Source organism: Cryptotermes secundus, unplaced genomic scaffold (genome assembly GCF_002891405.2).
Source record: "Cryptotermes secundus unplaced genomic scaffold, Csec_1.0 scaffold630, whole genome shotgun sequence".
NCBI classification, from domain to species: domain Eukaryota; kingdom Metazoa; phylum Arthropoda; class Insecta; order Blattodea; family Kalotermitidae; genus Cryptotermes; species Cryptotermes secundus.
Window position 1 is genome coordinate 939,196 of NW_019720573.1, and position 19,754 is coordinate 958,949.

Consider the following 19,754-nt stretch of genomic DNA (forward strand, 5'->3'; position numbering starts at 1 on the left):
TCGGCGCTACCAGTGGGTGTACAATTCCATCAGAGTCTATAAGTCGTTGTGTGACTACAGTTACGCAAACTTCGCACTCTCCGAGAATAAAATGGCGTCGTGGCACGTCTCGTTATGTCAGTAATTTCTCGAACAGTAATAAGACAGTGGGTAATTAACGGTACTTAATATTCAGCTGAGGGGTTCCTAGCAAGTGAAGGCCATTAAGATTATAGTTCTCGCGCTTGCTCGAGGGACAATGAGCTATTGTGAGCGACAAGCACGCAGTACAATGCTGGAGTCAGGACGGTTAGACGGTCTGATGCTACCACCCGCCGCCACGACCAAGCTTCTCACAGGGAGACGCGTGAGTACACATACATATATATCGTAACGTCTGTGAAAAGCAGAGGAAACGGTTCGTTACTGTAACAGGGATTTAAATCTATTCTCTGTGCCGAGCTTCTGAATGCATCCAGTGACTCTATGTTATTACGAGTACATAAATATTCTTTGAATCTAATGAAATTGAACCATTATAGTACGTCACTTCTTTGCGACCCAACTCACCTCAATGTATTTCTTGTCTAAAACCTTAATTCCATGCAACCAAATCCAGCCATTATTTATGTAAATTGTCTTTTTACGAACTTAGGTTCATTTACTATACCGTTATATTGGGTCTGATACAGTTTCTATAACCATAAAACATATATGTAAATACTCCTTCATGTTTCACTCACAATGGGAGAGTCATAAGCAACGAACTAAACTGAATATGTGCTGAAGACTGAACAATGTTTCATGGTAGATATGGCCAGCTGAAATGCCACGAGAGGAATCCAGCTATGAAGGGCTGTAAAAATGCGCTTTAGTGGCTCTCATCTAAAGCGATCTTTTATATCTCTAAGAAGAGGCCATAGTCGCGAAAGTGGTCGAGAAGCACGTTTACGAGGCCAGTACAGCGGTGTCTTGGTTGGCGAAGTATTTCTTTGTGTACTGACATCTCCCTACCAAATGTAACTTTTTGTTGTCTTATATACAAACAAATACATCAATGCAACAGGATGCTTAAATACAATAATATGACGATATATACCTACTTCTTCGACGAAAACTGCCGTTATTTGAAATTGTCGTTGGTCGGATGTAGGAAACGCTTAATTCGTTCCAGGACGATCATAAGTTAATTTTTCACCCTAAGAACATAGTTAATATCTAAATCAGCAATTTTAATACATAAAATTTAAAATACCATATTCAATTATTAATAATAATAGAAACATGGTTAAGTAAAGAATAAATGGAGCACAGCAAAGCAAGTGAGGCTTCAAACTTCCTCTCCTTTTTAAGAAACTGATGAACCATCAAGCAACGAAAAGCAAGCCAGCTCAACTCCAAACATTCATAGAAGTGCACTGCTGATTGGTTTGGGCCTGCCAATCACGAACGTTCTGATTAGCGGAAATTGGCGTACGCGCAATACAGAAAACACATCTTTAATAGAAAAGATTGGAGGCTATTGGAAGCGGATGGTTAATCGACAACATTGCAAAGGTAACATGAGTTTTCTTTGAAGTCATTCTTGTTCTATTTTCACTATAAACAGGCGTTTCATAAACCACTGTCATAAACTTAAAAGCATGATTGAGGAGACAACTGGCCGCCAGTGGTCTATACACAGTTGATATGTAGCTACAATTTCTTCCGGTCAGAACACCGAGCTGAAGAGCTTTAATTATTTTGAATAGTGGGCCTACTTTTTCATTAATTATGACAGCGTTATGCAGTTCTTGACGTTCAGCTGGCACTATGCAGTGCCGTCGGCACTAACGCAACCACTTACCACCGACTTCGAGTCACCGAAACAGTAGTCAACAGCGATACATATCGGAGTTGTTCGCTGGAGAGACCGTAACAGAGTATTTATGGTTCTCTTCGGTCCCTCAACTCATCCCCCCCCCCACATATATCGACTTATCATTCATGAATACCTTATCATCCGCCTGAGATTTGGAGTTCTCGCAGTAGCGAACGTGGTCACTTGGTTAAGGTACCGTGCAATGGAGTCATTTTTTTAAAGCTAGTGGGGTGGGACTAAGTCCCTTGTACTACGGCCACTTCTGGCCTATTGTACCAGCCCCAGATGAGAGGCGAGGGTGATTGTGGAGCAATTGGTGGAATGAAGATTGGCAGGGGAAACAGAAGTACTCGGAGAAAACCTGCCCCAGCGCCACTTTGTGCACCACAAATCCCACTTGACCAGACACAGGATCGAACCCGGGCCGCCGCGGTGGGAAGCCAGCGACTAACCACTTGAGCTATGGCGCGGCCAGGTGCAGTGGAGTAGGTAGTGGCAATCTTTTGGAAATTTCGTAAAATATGAAACCAAATAATTCGACTCAATAAAATCATTTCAAACTATAAACGAGTTCAAACAGTAAGTGATCATTTCCGTTCTACGAGTTTCGATTAATCTGCTATGTTGATCAATCTGAAAATATCTTAAAAATGTTGACAAGTTCATGTAAAAGTACTCTTATTTTTATTATTTATGTGTTGTGTCGAATTATTAAATATACTGCAGCAACAGTTTCCATTTATGGCTCTAAAGCCCTTTGTTGGAACTTGGACACTTTTTATTTCCTTGCAGTAACTAGTACATCTTGAAAATTAAAAGAAAATATGCTATAGGAAGAAAAGTTGTAGGTCCTTTGCACTTGTCAGTGGGTTTCGTTTTTCTGTCCTGTCCCTAAAAATGTTTCTACAGCCCCTGTGTCCCCACTCACCCACGGGATAAATGAGAACGGGGGCGGGAAGATAAGATTCAAATGGGTTCTAAGTAATTGGGTGTGGAAGGCACAACAGATCGCTGTAGTCGCGGTGCAAGGGCCAAGAATGGCCACCCCTCATACATTCAAGTAGGTGTGAACGTGGGGAATGAACTCCGTTGGTTCGGGACAGACTCCGGTGGCGGGTCGTTGTGGACACAGTGATGAACCTCTGGGTATAATTCCCTGATTGGGTGGACGACTGTTGGTTTCCCAGAAAAAAGTGTTCTCCGTGGAATTACTTAATTGGGTATAACTGTAACTTCAGTTCTACCAGCGTACACTCAGTCTTGTCTTCTGTAACCACATTGAAGTGTTCCTTTAAGAATCGCCGCACATCACATTGTTAACAACAATGAATGCATATCTGTTGGACTTCTTTCAAAGGATGTTAATTCGCAGGAAACAAAAATCTTTACATTCACTTCCTCTTTCCATTTTCGGAGTACAATCACTTACTCTTATTCACAGCGACTTTGTAGGAAACATTTATCGAAGAACCATGACAGGGTTTTAGGTCATGTTCTCCTAGAGAGTAAGTTTCTCACTTGTAAGTTCTAACCCCCATAATTTTCAGAATTCTGTTGGCAGTGTGGCTAAGTGCTACCAACTTTTCTGCGTTCTTCTGAGTACAGTGTTGTGGGGAATGATTCGGCCAACTGAGTTCGAACGTTCCGGTTGAGTTGGTACCAGTGAGGCTTCATCTTTAGGATATTCCGTGCTCAAACATCGATCCGAATACCAACTTTGATGCAGGAAAATGTCAGGATTGTACCTCAATCTACGCCTCCAGCGCTTACTTTCTTATTATTTCCAATGTTAGCTACTGACACGGTCCATAATTAAACCACAGATGAATATAAGGTCGACTCTGCTTCGTGGAGTTAGTTGAGTGTACAGAGTGAACAAGAATTGGTTCCGTAACTTTGACCGCTTCTCAAAGCTTTTGCAAGCTGACGTGGTCTCTGTTTTGTCTGAACGGAGGTATGCGGCAAGTACCACATCGACCGCACGGAGCTTCGTCATCGTGCGTCGATGCAGTTGCCATAGTAACGGAGCGGAGTATCACTCCGCCTCGCGTGTAGGCAAACCCGCAGAGGAGTGGTCCAAAGAAGAAAGCCAGGGGCACGCAATGGATAGGATCTGTTTAATGAAAAAGGTAATCGCATATGGGAATGCTTCTGTGTTCTTAAGACGGCTTATCCAATCTGCATAATATTAATTTCTTCCTTCTGATAATTCGATCGTGCTTGTTAAAATCTGTGTAAAGCTGTGGTGATCGGTATGTTAGGCGGGGAGGTGCGCTGGGCTCACATATGGACCATTAGCTTGATTAAGTGGAACTGTACATGCAAAGTAAAGGAGGCAGGGTTACCGTGCAACAGTTGTACGTGTGGCGGGCGTGCGGTGTGGTTGTGCTTGCCCTCAGTCTGACAATGGCAACCAAGTCGACTGCTGAGGTAATGAAGTTTAAACGTGTAATTATTACATCAGATTAATAAGAACCATTTCTGTAGTTAATCTGCTCCACGGTGAGGGAAAGTTTTTTTAAATTTTCAAGTTTGCTTTCGATTATTGCTATTGTTATCGTCGTTATTGTTATTATTAACCAACTTTCATTATTTTGAAAAAATGAAAGGGGACTTCTGGGATCGCTGTACTGTCCGTCTGTCTTTGTATCTGCCCATGTCTGTCCGTCCATTCTTATTTTAAGGCTTATGAGCCGGTCACAGTAGCCGCGCGGTCTAAGGCATAAATTGAGCCCGAGCCATAGCTCAAGCGGTTAGTCGCTGGCTTCCCACCGCGGCGGCCCGGATTCGATCCCGGGTCTGGTCAACTGGGATTTATGGTGGACAAAGTGGCACTGGGGCGGGTTTTCTCCGAGTACTTCGGTTTCCCCTACCAATCTTTATTCCACCAAATTCTCAATCATCATAATCACCCGGGGCAGGCTACAATAGGCCAATAAGCGGCCGCCGTGCCGAGTGGACCCAGCTGGACTCCACCCCCCACTAAGTGAATTAAAAAAAAGAGGCATAATTGTCTCAGCTCGCTTGGACGTTGGGGTTGTGGGTTCGAATTCCACTCAGGGCATGAATATTTGGTGTGCGTCTATTCTGTGTTTGTGTTGTCCTGTGTTTAGGTAACGGTCTTGCTACGGGCTGACCACTCGTCAGTTAAAACGTGTCCAGAGAAAGCTCTCTACCTTATGCTGCAGTGGATTGTTATGAAATTGCAGTTAATACTATAATTGAGGCCAGTGAAATCAACCGATCTTGATGGTATACCAAGTTCTTTTTATAAAGGGTTTTACTGAAAATTTCGCACCTGTTCTCATGTTTATTTTTAAATCTTAATCAGTCTATTTCTAACACGTACAGGCAAGCAGCAGTTGTTCTTGCTTTAAAAGAGGCAGAAGTTCCTCTGTTTGTAATTACATGCCCGGTCCTATCCTAAACAATTTTTCCCCAGTTTCCGTCCAAGTTCCTCTAAGTCTCCCTCTGTTCTGACTGAGCATGTTCGGCCAAATCGGAACCTGTTGTTACCAATTTAGTTACATTCCTTCATTTTGTTGTCCCTTCAGTCTACTCACAAGATCAAACTAACTTATTTATGTGGCTCAGTAATACTCAGTCGGTCACAGAAGCCGCGGGTCTTCGCTCGCTCGAACGCTGGAATCGTGGGTTCGAATCCCACTCAGGTCAAGGATGTTTGGTGTGCATATGCGTTTATTCTGTTTTTGTGTGTAGGTCAGCGGCCTTTTAACTGGCTGATCCCCAATCCAAGGAATCCTACCGTTTGCGAAAACATATTACGGAACTGCATAAGCGGTCTGGGTCCTGAATGGGCTGGAAGAGCCAATAAAAAGGAATAAAATACTCTAGATATTATTCCACTTGAACTGCTACTCCATTAACTTAGTAATTATTGACTATGTCCCGGTTATTTAAACTGGTTTTGCAGTTTCGTAAAGAAAAGACAGTTCTGTGTACGTGTTTCTAGGGCAGTCTTCCCTCTTTTTGTTGTGGTGTCAGGCGCTCCTAAAGCAGTTTCCTTGCAGAACTCCAACTCTGTGCGTTTGAACAAAATTTAAGCGTCCCTCTTTACTTTTCACTTCGACCAGACATATTTATATTTTATGTGAATAAAGAAGTTCTATGAATATTATTGTAATTTCGTTAGAACAAAACTCTAAGTCCCATGACAGTTTCTCCTGTTTCCCACCTGCGCGGACTACTGCCTGCAACCGTAACCTCGAGTTCGCACGAACCGCCGAGTTTCTGCGAGTTCTCGACCGCATATAAAACTAGTTCATGAGATCCAGGTCTTCAGATATAGAGGACAAGCTGTTAGTGACGCAACGCAGTATGTGATGAATGTGCCTACTTGACGAGCCCATCTCATGTCTGTGAAGTGACATGAATAAACAACAGCGATAATCAAGCCTCCGGGCCTGCGATCTGTCGCGACACAATACAAAAGAACAGCTCCACAAACTCGGATTTTGTGACGACATGACAAGTGTTTCAAACTAAGGGAAATATTCCGAAGGCATTAAGGGAGTAACTAAGTGGGAAACAGAGGGCAGTATACGTCCGGTATTCTTGTTGCTTAGGCCCTCCCTTGGGGTTGCTAACGCTGATGAGTCAGGTTATACACGCGCGGTGCTAGAAGCAAATGCAAAACCGTGAGAAGACACTGAATAAGGTGATAAGGCAACATTAAAACTGATTTTGTGGAGATGAGTTCTGGTAATATAAAATAACTTTTAGCTGTCGCAATTACAGGGCTTTTGGACTTTGTCCATCGTCCGGTATTCTAGGAGGACTAAGGAACAAAACGTTTAGGAAACTGGATCTGTTTCTGCCATCAGGTGAGGGGGTGGGAANTGTTACTAGTAGTCCACATAATCGTTTTTGCCCTGTGCCGCTTCTCACATAATTCTTGTCTCCAGTCTCTTCTCTTGCTCCAAGGATCATTAAATGACAATGAGAGCCGACAAAATTCCGCCAAGGTCTACAATAAACAATATCTCTCCATGGGGAGTCCTGTAACAGGCCGCACCAAACCAGGAGTTTCTGAGGGTCGTCAGCCCTGATCTACAGCCCTGGAGATAACGTTCATTTCTTCTTCTTCTTCAATGACTCTTCCAGCCCATTCAGGGCCCTGGCCTCTTATTCAGTTCCGTAATCATTTTTCACAGATGGTAGAACTCTTGGACGAGTGATCAGCCAGTCGCAAGGCGGCTACCTAAACAAAGCACAACACAAACACAGAATAAACGCATACATACACGAAACATCCATGCCTTGAGTGGGATTCGAACCCAAGATCCCGGCGTCCGCGCGAGCAAAGACAGTTCATGCCTTAGGCCGCGCGGCTAATGTGACCGATTGGGCGTCCTTTACCTCTGACATATTAATCTTTTTAAGTAAGTGCTTTAGATAGCTACAGGAAAATGTCTCCTGTCAGAAGTTATCACTGTGTACCCGCATCTGACTCTGTTGCAGCTCCATTTAGATCAACTGCAAAAGACGGCTTCTGTAGTCCAAACTCATATTTGCCTTTGTCAACAAAATCGTCACTGTTTCTTCCTCTTATGCACTCCAGCACTGCAACTTGAACATTCCACTTCTTCATTGCTATCTACAGGAACCGGCATGGTGCAGTCGGTATAGCGACTGTCTACAGGCTGGAGGTGGGTCTTCTTCAGTTCGTCCTGTCTTACTTACGGTGAGCCCGTCGTCCCGAAGGGGCATCAGTGCCATGGGGCTCCGCCTGCACACCCGGTAGTGTCCTCCCTGACGTTTCTCTTACATGTGTTGCGTCGTCTCTGTGTACCTGCCTTTGTTGTGTATTCGAGAGCGTGTCCCTTGAACTCCCACTTCCGCCAATAAACTTCCGGTTTTAGCGTTAATTTCTCATCAAGTTCATCAAATTATGTTTACTTCCTACAGGGAAGGGCAGCGATGCCATCCCAGCCTGTAATGTATCGTCCTTCGAGGTTCCAGTCTTTGTTTCAGACCTCCATATCATTGTAACTGAACAGTCAGGGTGAAAACCATATTGATGCATGCTTCCAGTCGTCTTCATGTCTTGACCCTTCTTACTAAATACGACTGTCATTATGAAACATGATCTGTTACTGTGAAAAAGAATAAATTACAGGTGTTTAAAAATGACGTTCCCAAGAAAATACACGTACTAGGATTTAAAACAAAATGTGAAATGGCCATCAAAATACATCTAATTTACTTCCATTCACTCATCAAATTCTGTGTCCCCAATCTGTCTGCCATAAGAAGTCCACCCTATAGCAGAGATCAAATATTAAGAAAGCTTTGCAGTCTATAGGAAAAGATATGATTTATGATGCCTAAGACATAAGATTTCTTAAATAAGTTAAAAAATTATAAGGTAAAGTTGTATCTGTGCTTAATTAATTAAGCACTACACCATGACGACGTATAGGGGAGTGGAAGTACAGCTCCAACATTCTTGACCTCTGCAAGAGAGGAAGGTGAGCAGTTAGCTTCAAGCTCCTGCCGCTTTACTCCTGGGGAAAGGCACCCCGAACCCATTGGATAGGAAGTTGGGAGAGCCGCTCAGTCGGCCTGGACACTATGGAAAGAGGAAAAAATTGCCTTCTCGGGAGCCGAACCCCGGCCTTCCAGCCCTTAGTAAGTCGCTGTACCGACTGAACTATCCTAGCTCCAGATTTCTAAATAATTGAAATAATATATTGAAATACGTTGGTTTGAATGACTGTTTAATGCAGTCTTCTCTGCTTTGTACTTTCTTATGTTCCTAGGAGACATATTTGCCTCGTAGGAAGCACCATTACGACACTATAGAAAAACCACAATCGACAACTGTTCATATCAGTATGTTCTAATACAACATTATTCTAACTTTTTAAAATTCGTAGGGGTTAGAAATTTGAAATCTTGTATTTTATATGTAGTATATTTATTTAATATTTTATCGCCCCCTGAGGAGGGTGGTCATCTTATCAACACAATGTGTAGGGGACATAAAAATATGTGACGAATACAACATAAATTATGTATATGTAATGGTTATTTAGTATTTTATTTTAGTACACAAAACACATCGACAAAATGAATTCTATCAAATTTGGACAAAAAATGATCAAGTAAGTAATTTAATGTTACGAGGACCTTAGTAATATTAGGAAGTTACAACAGGCAGGACACCTGGGTATGTTGGGAGGATAAGAAATGGGTACAGAATTTTGGTGGAGGACCCTCTTGGGGAAGACTCACTTAGATCAACACGGAGAAAGAGTAACACTGAAGAAGGTATTGTAGAGTTTAAGTTCTGGGGATATTAAGTGGGTCGAACTGGCTCAAGATTGTGGCGGGCTTTACTACTGGTGGTTTGGAATCATATCACATACCATAACAAATTTAATATATTAAAGGATTTCAAAGGGGCACGGGGTTGAGGCACTATGCTACAAGCCGGAAGGTTGCGGGTTCGAGGCCCGATGAGGTGGATTTCCTTTTCAATTTTCCTAATCCTTCCAGCCGCACTGTGGTCCTGGGGTCGACTCAGCCTCTAACAGAAATGAGTACCAGGAATCTTCCTGGAGAGTAAAGGGCGGCCGGCGCGTTAAGGCTGACAACTTTACCATCTGTGAGCTGACTATCTAGAAAAAATGTAGGAGCCTCGACAGGCCTTCACGGCTTGTTAAAGAGATAGCTTTTTACAGGAATTCAAATCTTGCATCATTTTAAACCACATAAATTCATACCATATTTATCAGATTACATCAAATGCCAAACCAAATGTACTCAAACATCCAGTAAAATACCAAAATAATACCGCATTGTGTTTCATGAAAATGACTGTATAATGAAACATAACGGGGAAACACTTCCTTGTGGAACAGGGCGACTGACAGGTCGTTAAGAACGTTAAGAAGCTAGGCGGACCTGTACCGTAGCAGAGACCTTCGTGCTTAAATCTGCGACAAATCAAACCAGCCGTCTGCTAAGAGCGTACAGAAGGACTCAGAGTTGAAGACCACCGTTTAGTTTCCTATGATTAAAAATGAGTCTCCTACCCAATGGGTACCGGGGGTAAAACAACAGGGGCGTGAAGCTCACCGTTCACCTCCATTTAGTGTCTAGGTCAAGAATGATGGAGCTGTACCTCCACATCCCCCTGTGTCTTCATAGCATTTCTTCTACTTCTACCCTTAAAATACCGCATTTATGAAAGAAAGACGGGCTTGTCGGGGACCAAAGATAGATAAAAAAAAAAGTTTCGGAAAATGGATGTGGTTCCGTTCTCAAGCTAGCTAGCCTCAGTCTCTCGACAACGAGAAACATGACTAAACTCCAAAAAGCACGTGTCAGAAACTGGATACATTCCGGCCTCACGTGATGAAAAACCAAAAACAGGATGTTTCCGTCCCCAGTTGAGGGAAAACACCCATTCTCTTGGGTCTATTTGAGAGAGCTAGCATCAATCAATAGACAGGATAGTTATTAAAACACAAAGGTTATAAATACCTGAGACCAGGCTAGGTCCATGTGAGCTAATAAGAAAAATATACATTACAAATTGTTCCAAACACATACAAGCGTGGAACCAGGAGAGATAGAGCCGTAGAAATTTATGTCACGAAACCAAACTAATAACCAGGTCCATGACCCCACGGCATGGAATAGAAAGGAGAACTAGTAAAAAACTAATAGTGTCTAACTGGCGTCAACAATGGAGAAAATCACGTCTATCTAATTTAGAACCTAATAGAATCCTATTGTAACTAATTTTACCTCTGTTTTCCTATCTGCATGGAAGATATACACATTCGATTAACAAAAAAAGACAGTATTTTCTTAGTACCGTGTTGCACACTAATAACAGATCTGTATTTAATGAATATATCGAAAAACGTTCCAGTTGGTTTAAAAGCTAACTGCGTCAAAGGGAAAATTATAATTATGCATATTCCATGAAAAGAATACGTAGCCCTCTACTGGAAACCACCAAAGTTCTAAACGGTTCTAAGCCCATGTGTGTGTGTGTGTGTGTGTGGGTAGTGACGATTCAAACCTGGGGTTAACATTTCGGGGACAAATCTGAAACGGCCCAGAATGGGGCTCTGTCTGCCTATAGACACAGCCATTCCTGTACTTCAGAGCCCTTAAAGAAATCTATCCCTGTAACAGGCCATGGAGCCCCATAGGGTTGTGAGATGTTGAGGCTCCCACATTATCCAGACAGTCGACTCACAGATGGCGGTAAGGTTGTCAGCCGTACGCACCAATTGCTCTTTACCCCCAGGAAGATCCCTGATGCTCATTTCTGAGGCTGAGTCGGCCCCAGGGCCATAGTGCTGCTGGAAGGATTAGGTCAACTGAAAAAAATCCACCTCATCAGGACTCGAACCCGCGACCTTCCGGCTTTCAGCATTGTGCCTCAACCAACTATGCTACCACATGCCCTGGTTTTTCAGAACTGTCGGAGAAACCTGCATATGTGCCACTTCTTGCATGTTGCAGCGGATGGTGTACCCAGAGCGCTTGGAACTGGACAGTCTCATCAAAATAAATAGACAGCCGCCTGCTGGGTCCTGGTGCAATGAATCCCAGCTCTGTGACTTGCAAGAAACAAGGCAACAGCGGCGGCCCACAGGTACAATAAATGAATGGATGAGTGAACAGGCGGTATATAGTTCTCCTTCTGGATATACAAAGCAACAAAATCAAATGGTATGCCTGTTATTCTTATGGTATAAGAATATCACTACCTAACGGTATAGAGAAGTACTTGAAACAGAATGAGATCTTAAATGCATGGTAAGAAAAGTGAAATATGAAAATACAGTTTAAGAAGAAATCATGATAGACATGATTTCATGACATATTATTAAATTTAAAACTGCTCTCATTGTCTGTGTTAAAAAATCACTACTATAATTATTGAGATACTTGACAGTTATTCTGCCAGACTGTTCATAGTTAACGTTTAGTGGCTGTCACTCGCCTTGTCAGGAAAGCATAAATTAAAGTGAGTGTAAGAATGATAGAGAAATTCACCAGATCAAACAATATGATGTAAGCTGTGAGTGGAAAAATAAACTTCAGAGATTTACACTCAGAGAAACAAAAAATGAATATTTAATTGGTGTGCCATAACCTTATGGAAATTGATCAATTTGGAAGAGTGAAATGAAATGGCTGCAAAGGGGAATGGTTGATGTGAAGTCAACGGAAATTGTATGGGTTTCTGCTTGAACGGACTTATACATATGTATTTTAATACTGACAATAATACACGTAGTTCATACAGCCGTCATGTATCTGCATGTATTGTTGGTGCAGAAATCTCCGGCCTTCAGTCAGTTGAGACGACAATTCTGGGCATTCCTATGCTTCTTTCTGTGAGGTCTCTGGATGACCTGGAACAAGGCAATGCTGACAGACAGTCCACCATCAGCACCAACATCTACAGAAGCAGTAGTGATGAAAACAGCTGCATGTAAGTGTGGACTTTCCATTTCAGAACTTGTTAGTATGATTTTATAGAAATATCCTTTGGTGTAATTTATGTTTATACACACCAGATAGGAGAACGCTTGAAGTGTCTAATTAACTGGTTCAAAATCTTATACCGTCTACAGTTGCTATGAAGATACTACGATATGTATTAGGTGTGAAGGAAAGGAGAGGCATACATAAAAATCCACTTGTTCCTGGCTGAGCTTGAGTCAGAGAAAAGAAATGACACACTCTGAAGAGAATTCTGACTTCAGTTGCATGTTGATATTCTGACAATTTCATTTTTGCATTGGGCACTTTAGGAAGTTCCGTCTACAATGAGTAGATTTTAATGTAATGTAATGTAATGAGTAGATGATTTTAATGCCAATGCATATTTCTTTCTTACAACCACAAAATATGCTCATTTGAATATATGCATGAATCACTTCATTTCTTAAGTTTTAGACATGGTTTGATGGTGCATATATGACAAATATGACACAAAATTGCCTTTCCTTGCCCATGGGTTGCATGGTGTTGCATAAAGAATTCATGCAAATTGTCAACTTGTTGACAAGTTGGTGTCTCCTGTGAAGAAGGCATTTGTTAAAGCCCCATATAGAAAAAAGTCTTTAGAGCAGTAGTACCGAATGTTCCACTTCCACTGGAGCACGTGGCTGTGTGCAGCGAATTATTATACTGAACATTTAGAAACAGGAATGTCGTGAATACACTTGATCTGAAAAGTGCAGCATCAATTTAAATTGCTCAAGATGTACTAAAAACCGCAGAACTAGAAACTAATCTTTCCTATATATCTACTCACTTCTCTCATCTTCCATCCGCCATATCCTTACTGGAGGCATGCAATAGCAATACTGCTGCTGTGTACCAATCGCTAATTGTATTCAAAACCACTGTTGCCTAATTGAATTCGGTTCTTAGAAGAGTTGGTGAAGTAGTAAAGGAAAAGTACACAGCATTCTTTAAAAAAATGCAGGATATGAACAAATTTGTGGAATCGAAGAAATTCTAGCCAGTAAACATATTGAACTGCCAAGTAAAAAATCACTTGCAGTGGAGCAAATAGCGACTTTTGTACATGTGCCCTTAAATTCCTGTGAGGCGGAAAGAAGTTTATCCCACTATAAGGACATCTTACGAGACAACAGGAGACGACTAATTATAAAAAACCTAAAACATTTAAGTAGTAATTGTGAACTGCAACAGAAGAGAAGTTGAAAGCTTGGAGAGCTAAATGTGAGTACCATTGTTTTTTTTAATTATAATGAAAACATGTCAGCTTTGTTGCATGATTTGTATTTAAGTACAGCCTTTCATTACAAGTGAATCATCCAGTAAGTACATAAAATTAACTTAGATGTTAATTTTCTTGGTCTTCTAATAACGCAAAATCAATTTTAATATTTGGTATTAACTTTTTATGTGCATTTTTGGAAGTTTTCATGCATAAATGCATACATATATAAGGGATTATTAGAGCATATAAATCCAGCCCCTAATGATGAGGTACACACACGTGATTTTTCCTGAGCCTCGTGAGCTATTAACGCATTGACATACTATGTAATTTTGCTTAGTAAAATTCGTACATAACATCAAAATAGATGCCTCAGAATTATCACAATACTTAACTGCAGGTAAATGTGTAATAAAATTAGAGTCTTCTGGGATGTATAATACTGTAGACATTTATCACTGTTTCTGAAAGCCTCCTATAACTTCAGGCAGAAGACTCTTCTACACTGAAGATGAAAAACAAGGGATCCCTCTGAAATGTTGATAAATATCTACCAGACTGCATGGCATCACATCCCAGAAGGGAGTAACATTCATAATCCCTGCCATTATTACCTCAGATCTCACATAAATATCTGCTGTCCAATAAGCGAACACTTCTGACGTAATCCATCGAAGTTTCACAAGAATTAAAGTAGCAAATGTCTACTTAATGGGCTGAGGTCCCACAGCTACTACAGTATGTCAGGTAAGTGTAAAGGTACAAGTAAATCTGTCCCTGCCCTTATTTAAGGCCATAAAGACGTATGGGGAAGTGGAGGTAGAGCACCACCATTCTTGAACTCGGCATTAGATGGAGGTGAGTGGTCAGTTTCACGCCCCAGTCGCTCTACCCTGGGGAAATTGCCCCTGATACTCACTGCATAGTACGGGGAGATGTTCCATGATAATATTTGAGTTAAGAAATCATAAAAAATTAAAGCATACATATAATGTAATATAATGGAGTTCCATCGCTTTACCTTAAAGCATGTGAATGAGTTAATTGGTTCGATAATTTTGTGTTCCTGTAGCCTTCAAGCTGATGGTCAACTGTTCATCCGTCAGAGAATTCGCCACTTGGTGCGTGCATTTACGGAACGTGCCCAGAGAATCCGCCGTCGTTTGGAGTTGCCCCCTACTCCTTCCACTGTAAGCAGTGACCCAGGTCAGAACTAGTCAGAAAGTTATAAACACAGTCTTCAGTCCTCTCCACAAAATTCCTATTTATTTCTACCCATGCATGCATTCTTGAGTTGAGTGCAGTCTATTTATCTGTTAGTATCTTTGTAAAAATTCCACAAATTAACTGTGATTTCCCACTCTCTCATCTGAGATAATTAGGGAAGTATACTAAAGCACTTGACACGAAAGATGAGGTATTCATTCAATTGGGAAACATTTTATGGTGAAGCAGCAGACTAGTCAGACATTACTGTTTAGTTGTGTATTTGTTAACCTTCTTCATCCCTAGAATAAAATAGGAGCCCACAATGCAAATGCTAAGAATAATCATCTCTTGCCAACAGCAAGTCTCATTTGGAATTAAATCATCATCCTGAGCACACATGAAACTATTCTGTTATTTAAAAGAATCCACAGATTTGTATCTTGTAAATTTGTTACAGAAGGGTATGGGCACATTTGGAAAATATACATGTAGACCAGGGGTCTCCAAACGCGGGTCACATTAGGTAATTCAGCACTCTCAACGGGCTGGATAAAATGAGAAATTAATAACTCTAGGTATACAAGTTTTATTGAAAGCACAGAATTTCATAAACTAAATACAAAGTACGTGAGAATAAATTATCGTATATTAATGACAACAGACAGTAGCAGCAAATGCTCATATTTTCATCACAAATTATAATAAAACAATTAATGTGAATGATGGAACTCTTTTTGCATTCTTAAAATCTGATTAAATTGAGGTTCAAATTTTGAAACGCTAATCACAAGTAGCGACTTTAAATGTTCGTCAGTTAAATTTGTTGTGTTGTGATGCTTGTGTGAGCATCACAACACACAGACAAGCAACATCAACTACCGACAGACAACACACGCCAACAACATCCCGAAGCAAAAAGATTGGGCCAAGCGGGAAAGAATTCTAGGGATTTTAAGAATTCTTACTTCAAATAACGAAACATAATTTTACAGAATTAACGACGAATCAAATAAGGAAGCTACTGTGGTGTGTGAAAAACTTTTAGTGAATCGACATTCTGGGTAATTTTAACTATTTGTAATTATTTTAATTAACTGGAAAGTGGCTATCTTGGACAAAGTGAAGTTTTGTGTGTTGGTGATTTCTTTTTCTACTATAAATGCCTCTGATGATGGCTCCGTGGTGAGCCGAAACATGTAAGGCAGGTGCTGACGAGGAGGAAAACTTAAAAAAGTGTCACATTTGACGGAAGGAACTTGATTGTTAACTCATTGGAAAATTAGTTCAACTGGCACATTTCTGCACAATTCTTTCACGGGCTGGATGTGGCCCGTGGGCCGTAGTTTTTAAACCCTTGATGTAGACAGTATGACTTTCATTTCGATTTATATGAGAAATTTACTTATATGAAGGAAATGTGAAGGACTTCCAGTTTCAAATCGAAGTAATTTTTTAAACAAGCTCTATGAAATGTTACTTCGACACACCAGTGAAGGAACTTGATTAGCCTTTAAAGCAGCGTGCAATTCGTCAGGGACTTAAGGGATCTCATTTGGTCACTTTATTCATTGCTATCAATTAGGAGACATAACAACAGAAATTTCAGCATAATTAACAGATGTCTGCGGTTACCATATGTGAAAACTATAAGCAGTGTTGTCCAGCCCAGAGTTCAGTTTGCAGTAAGTTTTATTACAGAACAGAGTGTTCACTAAGCAGAATGCTCCACTGCATTTGGTACAGTGTTGATATGTCTAATGTTTGTTCAAAAGTATGCAGTTTGAAATTTGATAGAGCACTATGTTTAATGACTGAAACTTTCTGTGCATTTCTTTGATCTCTGTAAGAAAGTGCCTTGTGATGTTCATAAACAGGCCATGACATCTTCCTTAACATTCATCTGTTAATTTGTTTATTCTGTCTTACATTCCATTCACCAAGAATTTTGGATGAAGGAGTACTACATACTTCTTACTTGTATTCAGGAGATGCTCATTTCAAATATCAGCCTCCAGACCGATGTTTTCATAGTTTTCCTCAGTCCCTCTAGGCACATGCCAGGACAGTACCTCCATCAGGTCACAGTCACTTTCTTACACATCCTTTCCATTTCAGAATTCATAGGGATCCTACCATTAGATGATATATAGCCTGAGTTACAGACAGGATCATTAAATAAACCACAAATAAAATGCGCATCTTGTTTGACGCCAAATAACATTTGCCATTGGAACAACATCATTAAATAGCCATTAATGAACTATTCACACTTCTCAACAATGTCAGGATCTTCATCAAAAATACCACCTTTCTGAAGTGAAAGAGTTTAAATATTACTAGCAAAATATTTATTTCAGGTTTCAGATACTATGAAACATATTAATCGGAGTGAATTGTTTTGAAGAACTATAAGTATCATTGCGTAAGATGCCTTGTGTTATATTGTCACGTGTTAGGGGGTGCACGTGACTTAGAGATGGTTTTTGGATTGGCTGATTGGATTTATTGCACTTATACACCCAACTCATAACTACAAATAATTATAGCGCTATCGTTATTTCCACACTCTACAGTTCACTGCCACACATTACTGTCTTCTCCATATCTTCTACTGCCACCTTCAGAGCCTCCTTCAATTTTATCTCTCAGCTGCCTGAGATCCTCATTATATAATTTTGGGGCAACCCCCACAGAAAACACCACTTCCTCTATTGTTGCATGTTGCTTCACTGCTTCAGAGGTGTGTTTACTGCACCATTATGTAGTCACGAACTACTCCAACTTTCAGGCATCATGTCACAACACGCTGCAAAAACATCTAGAAAACTGATACATGAAACCTAAACCATTTTCTTTCCTATAATGTAGTCTTTACTGCTTAAAGATTTTGAACATAAAAGATAAATTGTTACGAGTGGCCAGACATTAACCATTTAGAAATTGTCACTTCTGACATAAATAAGCTATAGGCCACAAATCATTAATGTATTATCAGCAGGAAAAATCTGTTGGAGTCTGTAGAGTTAGAATTATTTTACAATGACATGTGTCTTCTTGAAATCTTATAGAAGATGGTAATGATCTGCGGCCCCCTCCTCTGTTCAGAAGATTGCAGTTAACAAATTGCGAATCTGCTGATTCCTCCACATGTGCTCCTGTAGCAGGCTGTCACTCCTTCTGGGGGCGCATCAAGTCTATCCACTGCAACCGTACCTTGGATCCACAGAGTAAGTCTTGCACTACTGACAAATCTAATCTACCAGTGCAGCTGAGAGACCTTATTAAATTAATTTAGAAATAATCAGTGCTTACTGTATATGTGTATATTATTTGTTGGGGCATCCTCTGTATGGGCAACAAGATCACAAATCTATCATCGACATTCACAGAAGAAAGTTGAAGGGAAGGGCTTCCAGATCCAGGATTGATTTTCTTATAACTTATACATTTTAAAGTAACCTAAGTCTTCAAACAGCACCTTTTTACTTTCATAACCCTGCATGAATTGCTAAGTATAGACAGTGTCACATAACTTTGAACAAGGCCCCGCATTCCTAGTCAAATCCTGCGCATAGGTTGTGGTGGGAGGAGTTTCTTAAAACTCTTTCTTCCACTGGCAACCTGTCATTTCTCACACCCTCCACCCCCTTCCCTTATCTTAAAATTTTCTTCGGCGCATTCAAGGTTACTCTTGGCCTTGTTTTAAGTTACGTGACACTTGCTATACTAGTAGGGTTTTCCATTAGTTTTAGCTGCATTTTATGTTACTAAAATGGTTTAATTTTATTCCCCATTGGCAAGTAAACAGAATGTTTGTACTTATAAGAAGCAATTTTTCATTCGTCCATCGCTCTTCCATCTCTGGGTTTTAAGATCGCCGTCTACTCGGGTTTTTGATAGATGTTGCGTACATTCATGGGTTAAACAAAATCTCCAATATTCCCTGCTGCAGTTTACAGTAAGAATGGAACTCTGAAAATAAAATAGTTTGTCTTCAATAAACATAATATAGGTGTAAGTGGGAGTGCAATTTGCAGTAAAACAATGTAACATACTCTTCAGTCATAGACAGGTAATATAAGTACTTGATTTAACTACAGCAGTTGGACAAAATAATGGAAACACTATAGATACTGTACACATTTCTTTATCAATATGGTGTTGGACCACCTTTTACTTCATTACAGCCACAGTCCTTCATGGAATGGACTCCTAGAAAGTTTTGAACAGTCTCTGGCAGAAATTTATCCATTCGTCTTGAAGAACATCTGAGCCCCACTCTAGTCTCCATAAGTCACCAGAATGGTTCAATGCTGTTTACATCTCGTGACTGTGCTGGCCAGGGAAGACACTGAACTTTACCTTCATGCTCTTCAAACCATGACCCAACAGTTCCAGCTGTGTGAATGGGGCCATTGTCATCTTGGAAAACAGCATTGTTGCTCAGAAAACATGGGGTGCACCTGATTACCCAACTTATCCATGTACTCCCTTGCAGTAATTTGGCCATGAAGGGTAATAATGGGAACAACAGATTAATGTACCATGATATTGCTGCCCAAACCACTACTGAAACTCCTCCGTGTTTCACTATTGGAACAAGGTTTCCGAATTACAGACTTCCTTTGGTGTTCTCGAAACGTAAACTCTTCCTGATGTAGGGAATAGCATGAAGGATGGCTCAACTGCTCATGTCACGTGTGCTTTTCCAACTGTCTGATGTCCAGGTGTTATGATTGTGACACAATTATTTACTAATCTGAGCATTACTTCCAGCAATCAGAGGTTTAGCAATTGCAGCCCTTCAGAGGATGTGAAGCTCACGTCGGGCAGGTTTTGTGGAAACACGGTCTTCAAGATGAACATTCAGTTCTGCTGTCACCTGGGCTGCAGTAATTCTTTAATTTTTTTAACAACCCTTCTCAGTGTACAAAGATCTCTTTCTGGCAATGTTAA

The 19,754-nt window shown here is 40.7% G+C and overlaps 1 protein-coding gene across 5 annotated transcripts in view; it reads left to right on the forward strand.

Annotated features, from left to right (window-relative positions):
* The first annotated feature begins 270 nt into the window (after positions 1–270).
* Positions 271–19,754, forward strand: part of LOC111869302 (cyclic nucleotide-gated cation channel beta-1) — a 40,423-nt gene continuing 20,939 nt past the window's right edge. For 2 of the 5 annotated variants that reach the window (XM_023860711.2, XM_023860739.2), the window contains exons 1-5: positions 271–346; positions 11,348–11,480; positions 12,170–12,326; positions 14,662–14,795; positions 17,867–18,025. In XM_023860711.2, the coding sequence (XP_023716479.2) occupies positions 272–346; positions 11,348–11,480; positions 12,170–12,326; positions 14,662–14,795; positions 17,867–18,025 (658 nt within the window). In that variant the 5' untranslated portion in view covers position 271. Of the gene's footprint in view, positions 347–1,347; positions 1,537–3,719; positions 3,970–4,200; positions 4,271–11,347; positions 11,481–12,169; positions 12,327–14,661; positions 14,796–17,866; positions 18,026–19,754 lie in introns of those variants that run through there. The other 3 variants (XM_033753430.1, XM_023860720.2, XM_023860729.2) reach the window with 3 other exon arrangements.